The sequence below is a fragment of the Chrysemys picta genome, chromosome 5 (genome assembly GCF_011386835.1).
Source record: "Chrysemys picta bellii isolate R12L10 chromosome 5, ASM1138683v2, whole genome shotgun sequence".
In the NCBI taxonomy this organism is placed as follows: Eukaryota; Metazoa; Chordata; order Testudines; family Emydidae; genus Chrysemys; species Chrysemys picta.
The window spans coordinates 13943625-13958618 of record NC_088795.1 but is presented as its reverse complement, the minus strand read 5'-3'; the positions used below and the strand labels follow the sequence as shown (position 1 = coordinate 13958618).

The window sequence follows — 14994 nt, the reverse complement described above, 5'->3', positions numbered from 1 at the left end:
TGTGTGGCCATTTTTTGCTGCCTCTGCCTTTTCCCTGGGAGACTTTATGCCACCTGGGGCCCAGTCTGTGAGACATTGAAACAAAGCAGTGATCGAATGCGGGAAGTTTCCAAAAGAAAAGTTGGATCATCTTTATTCTCCAGTAGGAGCCCTTTGTTATCTTTCATGATATTGAGGCTGCCAGGTGCAGAGAACGATGAATAAACACATTTTGTTTAACATCTTGCAGGCTGGGCTAATGTTATTCTTTCAGGAACCTTGTGAATCTTCTTTATATCTGATTTAATCTGGAATTTGTTTGATGAACATGACAGTCTTGTTTCTCACAAGTGTCTCTGAGAATCTAAAGTCATGATTGGGCACGAGAGGCGGCGTGAAGAAGGACAAAGAGGGAAGAAAAGAGACTTCGGTGCACTAGTTTGCTTGCTTTGTGTTATGCCTAATCTAGCTGTGACAAAGATGATGCCCCGAGAAAGGCAGTATCTACCAGATTGCACTTTTCAGTGCGAAATGATGTACTTCTAGTTTTGAAAAAGGAACGCGCTAGTATCCTGCATTTAAAAATACTGGTTTAGTAACAGCAGTTCTGTGGCAAATATAAATAAAATGGAGCATCTTATGACAGAATTCCAGGAGAAGCAGAGAGAAACCATGACTGAGTCCTGTGATGCTTTCTCTCATTTGTTTGCTTGTCTTTCAAATACCTCTTTCACCCTTACATCTTCCAGAGCTGGGAGATCACCATCAATGTGTGGTGTGTTCTTGTTTATGCTGGCACTTTTTAAAAACCTCTCACCACTGCACTCCCACATATGGTGGGAAACTAGTGCGTTTAACAATCATTACTCGGAACAGGATTGGACAACATGGTGGTATTAACACCAGCTACCTCTCTACACTAATGCTGCCACCAGCGAAATCGCACCAGGGTTCATATGCTGTTGGAGTAGTTTTAGAAAATTGCTAGTGTGGACACAGCCTCCGATATCCGAAGTGTAATTCACTTCTCCAAGTGTTCTCTGCCTTAAATAGATTTCCCCAAGTTATCCTGAGTGAGTACTGGCAAAACTCAGAAGACCAGGATCCCTTCCATGGATTTGTATGAAATTCCTAGCTACTGTACACAATGCTAAGTTTAACATCTCTAGATGGTGTCATTGCTGGCTTGATTTCCAGCATGCAAACTGAATGGGAAAAAGTCTGCAATCTTACTTCATTCTGCCAGAATTCTGTCTTGCTGTCAGCCTGGAGTTGGAGAAGAGAAATAGAAGCAATCTGAACACTTGTTTTTATAAGTTTCTTTGGGTCGTTCTGTTGGAGAATATGTCCCCAAAGTATGACAGTTCACTTTCTCCATCTTCCTTCCCCATCCAGCGAGGACTCTGCTAGTGCATGGCAGAGCAGATTGACACCAACATTTGCATGGGGCAAAGTCAATATACAATCTCTTATCTCTTCAGAAACTAGGTTCATTCTCTGGGCTGTCCCTGCTTTGCAGATGCCCTTGAGCAGCACCACACAGGCCAAGGAGTTGTCTGAGATCCATGCTTGCCTGTCTCTGTATACTTGGAGATTACTTCTGTCTAAATGAGCGGCTGGGAAGCTCACCAAAACAGAAAAGGACAACGGAAGCCACAGCTGGTTTTGGTTCAGGGAAGCAAGAAGGGAGCGGATGGTTTCTGCTTTGAATTAGAGCATCCTCACCACAATCTTCCTGAGTTATAGAAGTGAACCATATGGGAAAACGGCCTGAGATTGCTCTTTCCAACTCTGTTTACTGCTCAGTGAGTAACACGCTTTCACGGTGCTCTGACCCTCTGAGCTGCTCAACATCTGATTGGATCATTCTCCAGTCAATCTTTCAGCCACTCCCTATTCATGCATTTTAATGCACTCAGGGCTTTCCCAGACAAATGCCTTTTGTACTGCAGAAATGAAGCACTGACACTGCAAGGGATGTTGTATGTACTGTGCATAGCAGCTTGGGTTGGTGATACCTTTAGTAGAGGTATTTAATTACTGAGATTGTTCCACAAAAAAACATTATTCCAATAAACCAAAGCTGCCCAAATCTGCCTGGGCATCATGCATTGGTGGATCAAGTACTAGAGAGTCTCGGCAGACATCCCAAAGCAGTCTGTCACCACCTGCTCACACTTTAGATAACACTGGTCTACAATTTTTGAGAAGTCATCTGCTTCAGAGATAAAATGTGCTATTTATTATGTATTTTGATGTGCTGAATTCAAATATGACAATTAAAACAACTGATTGGCTACTGTTTCTAAGATATTTAAGTTTTTACATTTTATGTCTATGTATATTGTGTAGATAGTAGAGGTTTAATCATAAATTGTAAACCTAGGTCTTTTCATGTGTTTATGGTTGCTTTACATGATATTTCACCTGTCCTGTTTATGTAACACTTTAAAAATCAGCAAAAGGGTTATATAAATAAAATTTATTATGAAACAAAAGGCAAAAAACTATTATGTACATAGTTTAGTCCTATTGAGTGTCTACTCGGCGCTTCTTGGCTTGTCTCTTGTATTCATTAAATGGAGCATCTCTTGTCACTGTCCAGCAATAGTCTGCAAGCATTGATGGGCTCCATTTGCCCTGATAGCGTTTCTCCATTGTTGCAATGTCTCGTGCTCGTCGCTCACTGCTCCGCAGTTCGGTGGAAAAAAATCTAGATGAGAGTGCAAAAAATGTATCTTTAGTGACATGTTGCAACCAAGGCTTTTGTATGCCTTGAGGAGGTTTTCCACCAACAACCTGTAGTTGTCTGCCTTGTTTCCGAGAAAATTTATTGCCACTAACTGGAAGGCTTTCCGTGCCGTCTTTTCCTTGCCACGCAGTGCATGGTCAAATGCATCATCTCGAAGAAGTTCACGAATCTGAGGACCAACAAAGACACCTTCCTTTATCTTAGCTTCACTTAACCTTGGAAATTTTCCATGAAGGTACTTGAAAGCTGCTTGTGTTTTGTCAATGGCCTTGAAAAAGTTCTTCATCAGACCCAGTTTGATGTGTAAGGGTGGTAACAAAATCTTCCTTGATTCAACCAGTGGTGGATGCTGAACACTTTTCCTCCCAGGCTCCAATGACTGTCGGAGTGGCCAATCTTTCTTGATGTAGTGGGAATCTCTTGCACAACTATCCCATTCGCAGAGAAAACAGCAGTACTTTGTGTATCCAGTCTGCAGACCAAGCAAGAGAGCAACAACCTTCAAATCGCCACAAAGCTGCCACTGATGTTGGTCATAGTTTATGCACCTCAAAAGTTGTTTCATGTTGTCATAGGTTTCCTTCCTATGGACTGCATGACCAACTGGAATTGATGGCAAAACATTGCCATTATGCAGTAAAACAGCTTTAAGGATAGTCTTCGATGAATCAATGAACAGTCTCCACTCATCTGGATCGTGAACCATGTTGAGGGCTGCCATCACACCATCGATGTTGTTGCAGGCTACAAGATCACCTTCCATGAAGAAGAATGGGACAAGATCTTTTGACGGTCACGGAACATGGAAGCCCTAACATCACCTGCCAGGAGATTCCACTGCTGTAGTCTGGAGCCCAACAGCTCTGCCTTACTCTTGGGTAGTTCCAAATCCCTGACAAGGTCATTCAGTTCACCTTGTGTTATGAGGTGTGGTTCAGAGGAGGAGGATGGGAGAAAATGTGGGTCCTGTGACATTGATGGTTCAGGACCAGAAGTTTCATCCTCTTCCTCTTCCTCGTCTGACTCAAGTGAGAATGATTCTGGTGCATCAGGAACCGGCAGTCCTTCTCCATGGGGTACTGGGCGGATAGCTGATGGAATGTTTGGATAATGCACAGTCCACTTTTTCTTCTTTGACACACCTTTCCCAACTGGAGGGACCATGCAGAAGTAACAATTGCTGGTATGATCTGTTGGCTCTCTCCAAATCATTGGCACTGCAAAAGGCATAGATTTCCTTTTCCTGTTCAACCACGGGCGAAGATTTGTTGCACAAGTGTTGCAACATATGTGTGGGGCCCACCTCTTGTCCTGATCTCCAATTTTGCAGCCAAAAGAAAGGTGATAGGCTTTCTTAACCATAGTGGTTATACTGCGCTTTTGTGATGCAAAAGTCACTTCACCACAAACATAGCAGAAGTTATCTGCACTGTTCACACAAGTACGAGGCATCTCTGCTCACTTTGGCTAAACAGAAATGTGTCCCTTTGCAAAATCAAACACTGAGAAATAAGAGAGCATGATACTGTATGATTTCTAGAGCTGATATAGGGCAATTTGTTCAGCAGAGTGATGTAAGCTTCATTATGATTGCATCATCCATGACTTCTAGGAATAACATGATGCAATTCATATCGTGTATGACGCAATACCAGCTTCAGATTGCATCATTCATTGTTTTGCCTAAAAAGCAAGTACGTCCAAACCCAGTCATAGATTTATTCATAGATCCAGTCAAAGATGTATTTTAGTCATTTCTGGTTTAAATTGAGATCCCTTCCCTTTATAACTCACTTATCCTCCGCCATTCCCAAGTCAAGGGTCATATATACGGACCCAATATCATATCTTGAAAACTAGAGCCAATCAACAGTTTTAAGCATCATTTTCGTTCTCAGTGACCCAGAATTAGTAAAGTTTGACTACATTTATTTCAGAAGCGTTTTTGGCTGTAGAGCAGTGTAACCTGCAGGCCGTGCCATTATTTGAAAAGAGTGGTGCATCCACTGGTCAAATCGTAGGATTCCACATGAAGCAAAATGCCACCTTCCACTTCCCTTGGCTCCTTTGGAATGCAGAGGCATAGTGGAGCATTCTCTGTGCTGAAAGCTTCTTGAATTACCATGGGGGTGATTTTTCAAAAGCACGAAGCCCTGGCCCAACGTTGGTCCTCCTAAAGTGGATGGTCATTGACTTCTGTGGGTGAAAGTCCAGGCCAACATATGAGTGCTTTTGAATACCCCCCCTAAAACTTTTAAAGTTTCTGAGGTGGCTACAGGTTCATTTACTTCTCAGAAAGTGCAGATCTAATTGAGCAGATGTCAATAAGGCCCTGGGCCACTTTGAGTAAATATTTGGAAGCTTTATTTTCAATAAGAAACCTTTGAGCATGAGCAATACCTTTTAGTATCAAAACCAAATGTGTTATGGGGTCAGAAACTGCTGTGGGAATTGATTCTTCAGAAGAGAGAGGTTCCATCTGTCTGGGCTACCTGAAAAGAGGAGTAGAGGAAACTATCTGTCAAATGTTAGGACTTTTTTCCAAGTTTATTTCCCTATTACAGGCATCAAGACTAGGTCAGACTGTCAGCTGGGGCATCGACTGCCGTAGCGTTGTTGATTCCAGTGGAGCTATGCTGATGTTCACCAGTTGAGGATCTAGCCCTGAGAGTTTTCCAGTAGTTTGTCACCTATACAAACTATGTTTCAGGAAGTGAGATGCATGCCTATTGTTACGATTTATGGCTTTTGTTTCTTGCGGATAGTTAAATAATATCACGGGGCCTGATATTCAGAATCAGTGTTTATCATCACAGCTTGTAGCATTTGACCCAGGGAGCTGGCCAGAAAGGAATAGCAGATATGGCCAATCTTTCTTTGGAACCTTGCATCAAGGTTTTTCGTTTCTAAGAAAACACACTATTCTTAATTACAGCCATGTTAAGGAATGTGGAGAAAAAGAAATTCCAGATGCGTTGGAATCCATGCCGTGGGCTGTGATGCTCTTGTTGTGATTAGTGCTGAATGAGAGAAGAGAAGTCAGTTGTACAAATGCCATTCCTTCTGTTGAGAGGAACTGTATCATTCTCATGAGCCGCTCCGCGAAAATGGACAAAGACTCATAAATTTCCGGGACCCCTTGTAATGCCGTCTGCTTTTCAAGGAGTCTTTGCTATAAATTTTTCAGTAGAATTGCTCACAGCCACAATAACGTGCAAGACTGGGCAATAATGAAGTCAGAGAGTGCAGCCACTAATGCCTGCCACTAGCATTTAAAGCTGAAAAAGACCAAGAACATAATCTAAACCATCCTCCAGGCAGGGAAGGATTGTTTCCTACAATACATTTTCTATATCCAAGTGTCAGGAGCAATGGAGCTTCCACTACTCCCTTTTGCAATTCTGTTCTACAGTCTAATGTTTCTCACTCTCAGGAAGGTTTTCCTGATGTCCAGCCTAAATTTCCTTTATCTTTAAATCATGTTGTTGCGTCTCTAAACCTCTCTTTTCTTGGTGCTCAGACATTCCAAGTAATGCTGTGTTTGGCAACTAAAGCATGATTACCATCAGAAAAGAGATTGATGCGTTACCTTATACAAAGCTTGGTTTTTAATTTTGGGGATGGTGATTTTTGCATTACACAGGAAAATAATGGTTTAATAGTCTATGGTAATATTTATGGAAGGAAAAATTACTTCAAATATTGTCTTCTGACTCCACAGTAGGACTGGTTCAAAACTGGGGGGATGGGGGGGCTTGCACAGATTCCCACCCCTTCTTCTGTCATCACCACTGCACCTCAAAATTCTGACAAAATATTTGAAGTATAAATATTCTGACACCAGCACTCAGGAGATCAGCTCCCTGTGAGGCGTCAGGTGCACATTCATCCTGCAGCCTGAGATGCATGGAACAAGGGTCAGTCTGCAAGCCACTCATTACAAGACCCGGGACCATCACCATGTCTCCTGATGATATTTTGGCATGTGCCTCATTAACAGAATTGTGAACTATGGTCCTGATTCAGCAGAGCACTTAAGCACATTTAAATCCTCCCCTTAAGTCTACCCCTAGTCAGTGGGAGAAAATGTGCACAAGTGTTCTGCTGCATCAGGGCCCAAGCTGTGATTGCAGAATGTTCCTGAGGATGTGAGAGAGGGGGGGAAGGGGAAGAAAACGTGGCTTGACTTATGATCCTTGGGACAGTTTACCATTTTAAAAAATATCCTAGAAACGGAACACATTCCATCTGTGGAGTCATTCTGAGGGAATAAAAGTGGAGTCCCATGATGCAGTGTTTACAATTAGTGCTCAGAGTATAACCACACTGTAAAGTGGAACTATGAATGAGACATACCAAGCAGGTCCTAATCCTGAAATTGGATCCACTAATGTGAACAGTCCAATTGCAGGAGCTAGACCATGGCTGCTATTTGGGGGGGCAGGGGCAGAGATGTCATCATGCTCTACAGAGTTGAATACAAAAGCTAAAGAACAGAACTGCTTTATGACTCAGGTATACATTTTAATAACTCTTCCAGGCATGAGAATATTTCAGAATTTCTGTTTTGCAGTTTAAAGAGCAATATATCAAAATAGCTCTTTTATGAGGGGCCCTGGAAGTTTTTCTGATTTTTTTTTAAAGTTTCCAGTGCAGTGTTTGTAATAAATCAAATGTCTCCATTTTAAAACTGTAATCCACAAAAATGGAAACTGTAGCTCCTTTTAACAGAGTGCAGAAATAAAATAAAAAATGGTCTGTAAAAGCGGACTCTATAATAAGTCAAAGGTCTCTGTGTTGATCCAAGAAGGCAAAAACCCATGTCAGAGCGAGCTGATTCCAAATGGAAGATATCGTCTGTAACCCGTTGGTGCAGGGAAGTTTTTGTTCAGCTGTGTTAGGGCTGTTTCATCAGTGCAGTGTGGTTCCTCCCTCTCCATGGTAGTGAGGTTATGAGCCGGTTAGCCTATGGCACAAGCGATAGCCTTTGAAGTGTGCACTAACTACCCTCTAAACTATGAAAAGGAAGCATTGAGGAGGATGAAAAGGGAAAGTAGGAAGTAAATCAAGGCCTTCTCCACAGTGGGTGTAGAACCATGCTCTGTGATGTGGAGAGGAGTGATGGTCTTGTGTTTAAGGCACTAAACTGGGACTCAGAGGATCTGGACTCAAGTCCTGGTTATGCCACAGACATCATGCCTGACCTTGGGCAAGACACTTAATCCTTTTGTGCCTCAGTTCTCCATCTATGACATGCAGATAATAATACTTCCTTTCCTCTACCGTTTATCTGCCTGGTCTGTTTAGACTGTACACTCTTCAGAGCAGGGACTGTCTCTTACTGGGTGTTTGCACAACGAGTCCTGGAACATGGCTGCAGCCTCTAGGCACTATCGTAATATTAACCAGAGAAACCTTGCTAGAACCTTCTAGCAACCTGTCTAAACTTCAGTTCAGTCCTGCCTAACATGGCTCTGCTTTCAGTGTGGACAGGGTTTTTAAGAATAAATGAAAAGAGCCATTAATGATAGAGAACAGGACTACAACAGGCCGGGTGCCTGAACTGAGCTTTTTCTGAAAACGTTCCCAAAGCTGCTGTGGTACGAGCACAGCTCCTCTAGTGCTCGTGGTGGTGTTCTTGCTGCCGGGTTCTCGGAGTGGGATGAAACGACAGCTGGACTACATTAACATTCCCACCATTGAAGAGTGGGCTATTTTCAGTGTAGACATGGCCACAGATCAAACGGTCGTGTGTAAAACCCCTTCCAGACACATCATTACTATTGGGTGTAAAATGTAATGGATAAAACTTGGCAAAACATTTAAAAGTGTTGATAGCAATAAATTTCTCAATTGAAATACAGTTTGGGAAATCACCAGTTACACTGAGCCAACTTTACACCTGTGGGGAGTGACACATTTTAAGTAATGTCAGTACACATTGCAGATTAACTATCATTGATGATGGATGTGATAAAATACATTGACTTTTTAAAATCAGTTGTAGTCACATAGTGGCATAAACAATATCCTTCTATTTAAGAAAATCTCTCTCTTCTTGCATAGTTCAGCATGGTACTTAAGTAGCAATTTTCATGTGATTTACAAATAATTTTGTCTGGGAAAAAATTATGAATACTTCTGCTTTGTTTCTGAAAGGAATATTAATAATATTTTTGAAAAGTAGACTTAACTACCATGTTTTCAGTCCTTTGGACAGTGGAAAGAAAATGTACTTTCAATTAAAGACAACTTTTTTTCCTGTAGTTGTTTTTTAAAAGCTCATATGCGCAAGTGTATTTATGGGTGGGGTTGACCTAACTCTGCTCCCGGTGGTGGCTGAGTGCTTTATGCAATTTCCATCCCTTGTCTACTACCATTTCAGTGAAACAGTAGGTTGTATTGTCAATAATGCTGTTTACATTTTATTGGTAAACCAAACCTGCCACTAAAGTTGTATTTGTGCTTTGCATTATAAAAATAAATATCGTTCAGTAGTAACTTACATGAAAATCCAAGGAAATGTCTACAGCATATTCATTTATCACTCCTCGGTTAGCTTGTTTCATTACATATACCAAAGGAAATGATGGAGACCATAAAATGTGGAATTTATTACTTTCTGATGACATCTGATGAACTTGGGTCTTAACACTTCAATGCTGGATGAATTAGTCTTGTTTGATTTGAGTCTCACTGGTTAAAACCTGTTATGAAAAGAGGAATCTGCTTTTCTTAAACCCATTTATTTATTTGTAAAATATTCTGCTTCACCACAGTACGGGCTAAGCTTGGTAGAGTAACCTCATCGGTGTAGCCCTGACACAGTTTTGTTGTCCCCCAGCCATGTTGTACCATGTTTAAAATTATGTGTATTGTGAGGCACCTTGCAAAAGAATGTATTTGGGCTCTGTCATCATAATGTGGGAGATTGCCAATGGGACTTGTGCTCCTGCATCCTTCAGGCCCTTTTTGAACGTCTCCACGGATAACAAAAACAATGCTAAAGCCCAAGGTATCTGGAATAACCACAGTGGTGGGGTGTGTTGGTTGGCTGATTGTCACGTGTAACTAAAGATTTTATGAAATCAATAACTGAAGGCATGAATTTATGCTAGATACCAGCCCTCAGATGAGCCCCTAATCTTATGCCCACCTAATACGGTCTGTAGGTATCTGATATAACCCCACACGTTCTTGCGGTCATGCTTACAGAAGGGAGAGTGAAGTGGCGCGTCCGTTGAAATTAACATCTGTACTGTATGTCTGCCCTAGGGCGTGTTGGAGAGCTTTCTGGGCACAGCAGTCACTGGAGCGGTCTTTTGCCTTTTTGCTGGTCAGCCACTCACAATTCTGAGCAGCACAGGACCTGTCCTTGTCTTTGAAAGACTCCTGTTTAATTTCAGCAAGTAAGTAAAGGGGGAGAGGAGTGTTTCCAATGCAATACAATGTTAGCTGTGAATGAGCTATTTGAAGGGGGGAATTAAGCGCATTGATATTGAACATTTCCTGGTGTGAGAGAGCTGTCAAACAGTGGCTAGAATTTTCCAAGGTGCCCATAGAGTTCCAGTGCGATTTGGGTGCCTAGCTCCCTTTTGCGCCTTCGTTAATCTCAGCCAGCGTCCGATTTCAAGAGACATTTTGCTGAGCTATAATGAATCGGACAAGATGGCAGTGCAGGGTATTACTGACGACAGCGGAACTAGACTGGTTGGTACAAGGGGCCTCCTTAATCACTCTGTTGCTCAGGAAGATGATCAGATTTCTCCATACGCTAAAGGCAGAATCCCACTCCATGAATTCAGTGGCAAAAGTCCCATTGAGTTCACCACCAGCAGAATTTGCCATTAAACTGGTGGTCCATGGAAATAGTGGCTATTTATGCATAAAAATAAGTGTCCATGGCATGCATAGATATCGTCACCAAATCTCCTAGATGGGATTTTGTTGTATTAAATAGTTTTGTTTATCGACTCTGAATTCAAAGAGGGCTTTGTCTGTGAAATGTTTAGGTGCTACCCTAATATAAATAATAAAGTCCACAACCAGATTTGCGCCCCTTTGTGTTAGGTGGAGGACCAACATCGAATTTTCATTTGCTATTCCAATAAATAATACCAGTAGCATGACATATTGGGAGATGGCTGTTCTAAAGTAATCAGGACTAAGCTTAGTTATTGTTAATATTACACCTCTACCCTGATAAAACGCGACCTGATATAACATGGGTTCGCATACAAGGCGGTAAAGCGCTGACACGCCGCTCTGAGCAGCGTGTTAAGGGTGCCGGGGCCGAGGGGTTGGATAAGGGGCAGAGGGTCTCGGGGACGGTTAGGGGCTCCCCCCACCTCCAGTGTCTGGGAGGCAGGAGCTTTGGGGGGCCACTTTTGTGGGCCCCGCAGTCCCAGAGTGGCCCTGGGGATTAGTGGGGGGCTGGGAGCAGCCCCCTCCGCTTCCCTCGCCCCGGCCCCAGCCATGTTGCTCGGGGGAGGGGGCTTGGAGGAAGGCACTCACCGGCAGCGACACGGCCGTGGCAAGGAAAGTGGAGCAGGCTGGGGCCGCGTCGCTCTGCTTCCTGCCACAGGTGAGTATGGGGGGGCATCCTTTCCCCAACCTCCCCGCATTCACCGACGGCAGGAAGCGGAGCACCGCGGCTGGGAGATGGTGGAGTGGAGCGGGCTGGGGCCGGGCTGCTCCGCTTCCCACCGCTGCTGGTGAGTCCTGGTGAGTACCTGTCAGGGGGTGGGGTGTGTGGATAGGGGACAGGGAGCAGAGGGGTTGGGTAGGGGGTGGGGTTCTGGGGGTGATTGGGGACGGGGGTCTCTGAAGGGGAGCGGTCAGGGAGCAAGGAACTGGGAGGGCCAAAGCAAGTTCGATATAATGCGGTCTCACCTATAACATGGTAAGTTTTTTTTGTCTCCCGAGGACCATGTTATATCGGGGTAGAGGTGTATCTGCTGCGCTGTTGACATTTTTGATGCCATACAAAATGGGAGTGTGTTAAGTTAAACAGAACCAACCAAACCAGGTCTCTTTCATCTCCCTATAAAGAGAGAACCCATGATTATATATTGTTAAAGATCTGAATTTCAAAATACAAAAATATTCAGTGTTAAGGAAATAGTGGGTTCCCTACCAAAGCAGTTTGTAATACGAGACAGCTTTTTAACTGATTGTAGTTATACATGGAAAAGGCCAAATAGATTTTTAAAATGAACAGGGCTGTAAATTGCAATAAGAAAGGCGGCATAAAGTGAGGTGTCTAGGTAACTAAAGCGTAATTTCATTACTTCCTTCATTATATCGAGGTTTCTAGGGAAATTAACCTTTGTGGATGTTTAATAATCTCGCTTGATAATTCTAGTTATTTTCTGGAGACTATTTTAATTACGATGATCTAATATGACCATTCCTGTCTCTCTTCTACACAACCTGGAAAATATTAGACATGTTTGTATATGCTTTTGAGATATAGTAATGCTGCCATGTAAAAATATATTTGTGATCTATCTATAGAGTTCTGTATGATGCTCATTTAGAAGTGGGATGAATCCACTTGATTTCATCATTAATCTTACCACATTTGTGGTGGTGTGACTGTGTCTGAAAGTAATGTGATACAATTTAAATGAGGGCCTCAAAGGACGGCATGATCTAAGTGTCTGTCTCATCACATTTAGCAGTATTTCAGAATCATTAGTGTTTGAAGCACGTATGATCACCCACTGTTCTCAGCCTCTGAGACAGAGAGTCTGATCAATTTCAGCACAGCGAGATGTTTAGCCAAACAGTGTCCATTCACCCTTTTGTGAGTTCAGCCATCAACTTTTATTCTTTCCTGCAGTAACTTTCCCCAAAGCTTAGTAGTATACAACTGTGCAGTCCTACAGAAATCATTTGTGCAGGGATCCCATTTGTTTCTATAATACAAGCAATATTGTATGTATTAAAATTCATAATCGGTTAAATTATCTTCCCAAACTCTTTTTGTTATCAAAAGCGTGTTCTCCTACGGCCTTGGTTCATATCACTCCACAGACTTAGGGCTGGTCTACACTAGAAGCTGATGCACTGATGCAGCTGTGCTGCTGTAGGGTGTGTGGTGAAGACGCTCTATGCCGACAGGAGAGCTCTCCCGTCAGCATAAGAAAACCACCTCCACGAGAGGCAGTAGCTACGTTGGTGGGAGAAGCTCTTCACACGGGCACTTAGGGCGGTGTAACTTGCATCACTCAGGGGGTGGCTTATTTACACCCCTGAGCGATGGAAGTTATACTAACATAACCTGTAGTGTAGACAGGCCCTTAGTTGTGGTGCTACCTGCTGAGGCACTGAAACACCAAGTTTATGGGAGGCGGGGGGGAGGGGAGAAAATCCATCTTCCTTTGAAAAAAGGCCACAGAAAAAATCCACAGCTATTTATGAAGCTGCCAGTTTCTTCCCTGCCTGGCAGTGTGAGAGGGGCTCAGGTGACAGAGCCCGTCAGCAGGAAATCCAGTGGAGGCTCTGCCTGGGAGCTGGGTGCCAAACATAAGCACCGTGCTCCCTGCACATCCTTTTCTACAGGGGAAAACTCCCTTCTTCTCCCCCACCTCCACCCCTGGTTCCCTCTGTCCACTGTGGATCTCCTGTCTCTCTCCTCCGCCAAGCACAGGCAGAAAGACGCTGGAGAGACGTGTGTGTGTGTGTGTGTGTGTGTGTAAATAGATTAGAGGGGCAAAAGCAACTCCTTGGGACCTCTGCAAGAGAAGGGCACCCTCTCCTTTTTCTTTCACTGGTATAAATTAGGACAACACTTTGGTGTCACAACATGCCTGTAGCCTGGATGATCTGCTCCAAATCCAGGTACTGTGAGCAGCAGAAAAAAACAAGAGATACAAAATATTGCTCTTTTTTCCTGAAAGAGGAGATGGTTTTGCTGTGACTATACCCTTTTGGTGTGTAGCAGTGGGATTTATGGAGAGCCACTGCCACGTGACCGTTGCAGTCATACACTGTGATTTTTCAGTAATTCATTTCAGTTCTTCTTGCTCACAAGAACGTCCTGTATAGTGGCAACAAAATTAGAAAGAATTCCATGGACTGATGCACAGAAAGTTCAAAAGTCCTTTGTGGAAACCATGGGTCTACTCCAAAGAGGCATAAATGTCAGCAGGCCTTCCCTAAAGATTTATAGAAGGCAATGTGATCAAGGTCTTAATCTACAGAAAATGTTTGCATGGTGGTTTTCTGTGGAGATCTCTGGATTAGACGATATTTCATTTTATGAAATAAATTTCTCGCTTCTCCTCCCTCAAAACCCACTGCGATTAATCAAGTAAACATTAGAAAACTGATGTGAATAAATCTATTGGTGGCATGAAGTAAAATAGATTAGAGGAGGAAAAACATCAGAAATGTGTCCTTCTTCAGTAATGGGGCCATATAAGTACCTCAGTGTCTGAGTCCCTCATAATCTTTAATGCATTATCCGCCCCTAAGGGTACATCAACACAGCAGCTGGGAGGTGTAATTCCCAGCTCAGGTAGATGTACATGTGCTAGTGCCTAAAAATAGCCGTGTGGCTGCAGGAGTATGGACCCAGGGGGTTGAGCAGAATTGTACTTGGGAAGCGAGCCATAACTGCGGTGGCCACACTGTTATTTTTAGGTGCGAGTTCAAGCAGAGCTAGCTGGGAATTATACCTCCCAGCCGCTGTGCAGACATACCCTTAGTGACTTGAGGAAATCGGTGGCAGAGCAGCGAATTGAACACAGGTCTCCTGAGTCCCAGCCTAGTGCTCTGACCACTGGATCATCCCCTTCTCTATCCGTAGTCTCCAAAGATATCACCACAGCACATTCTTTGTAGTTTGCTGCTCTTTTCCAGCCCTTCAGTTGCCCCTTTTTTGCCCATAGTGAGAGACGTGGACTAGTGCTCCAAGCAGAGGACTAGTAGCCAGCAAATCCTGGGTTCTGATCTGTGCTGTGCGTAGGGCCTGATTTTCAGGCTAGCTGAGCACCGATAGCTCGAGCTGAAGTCAGTGAGAGGCTGCGGATGGCTCTGAATATCAGGCTTCTAACCCCTCTGTGTCTTGGTCCCCCCGGTCTATAAAATGGCGATGAGGGTAAAGTTTACCTCCCAGGGGTGCTGTGAGGGATAATTAATTAATCATGGGAAAGTCCTTAGTAAATGAAAAAGTGCACTGTGCTTATTGTTGGTCGAGCTTGTGAGGCCCTGTGCTTAACTTGATGGTATTTCTCTGTTTGTGAGCCCTAGGCGTG

General features: G+C 43.4%; 1 protein-coding gene across 11 annotated transcripts in view; it reads left to right on the top strand.

The window, feature by feature from the left end:
* SLC4A4 (solute carrier family 4 member 4) overlaps positions 1-14994 on the top strand; it is a 253723-nt gene that overhangs the window by 180763 nt on the left and 57966 nt on the right. For all 11 annotated transcript variants that reach the window (XR_010601212.1, XM_042856335.2, XM_065595954.1 and 8 more), the window contains one exon: positions 10007-10140. Coding sequence is in view for 10 of the 11 variants with exons in the window: in XM_042856335.2 (XP_042712269.1) it covers positions 10007-10140 (134 nt within the window). In the remaining variant the exon portion in view is untranslated. The remainder of the gene's footprint in view (positions 1-10006; positions 10141-14994) is intronic.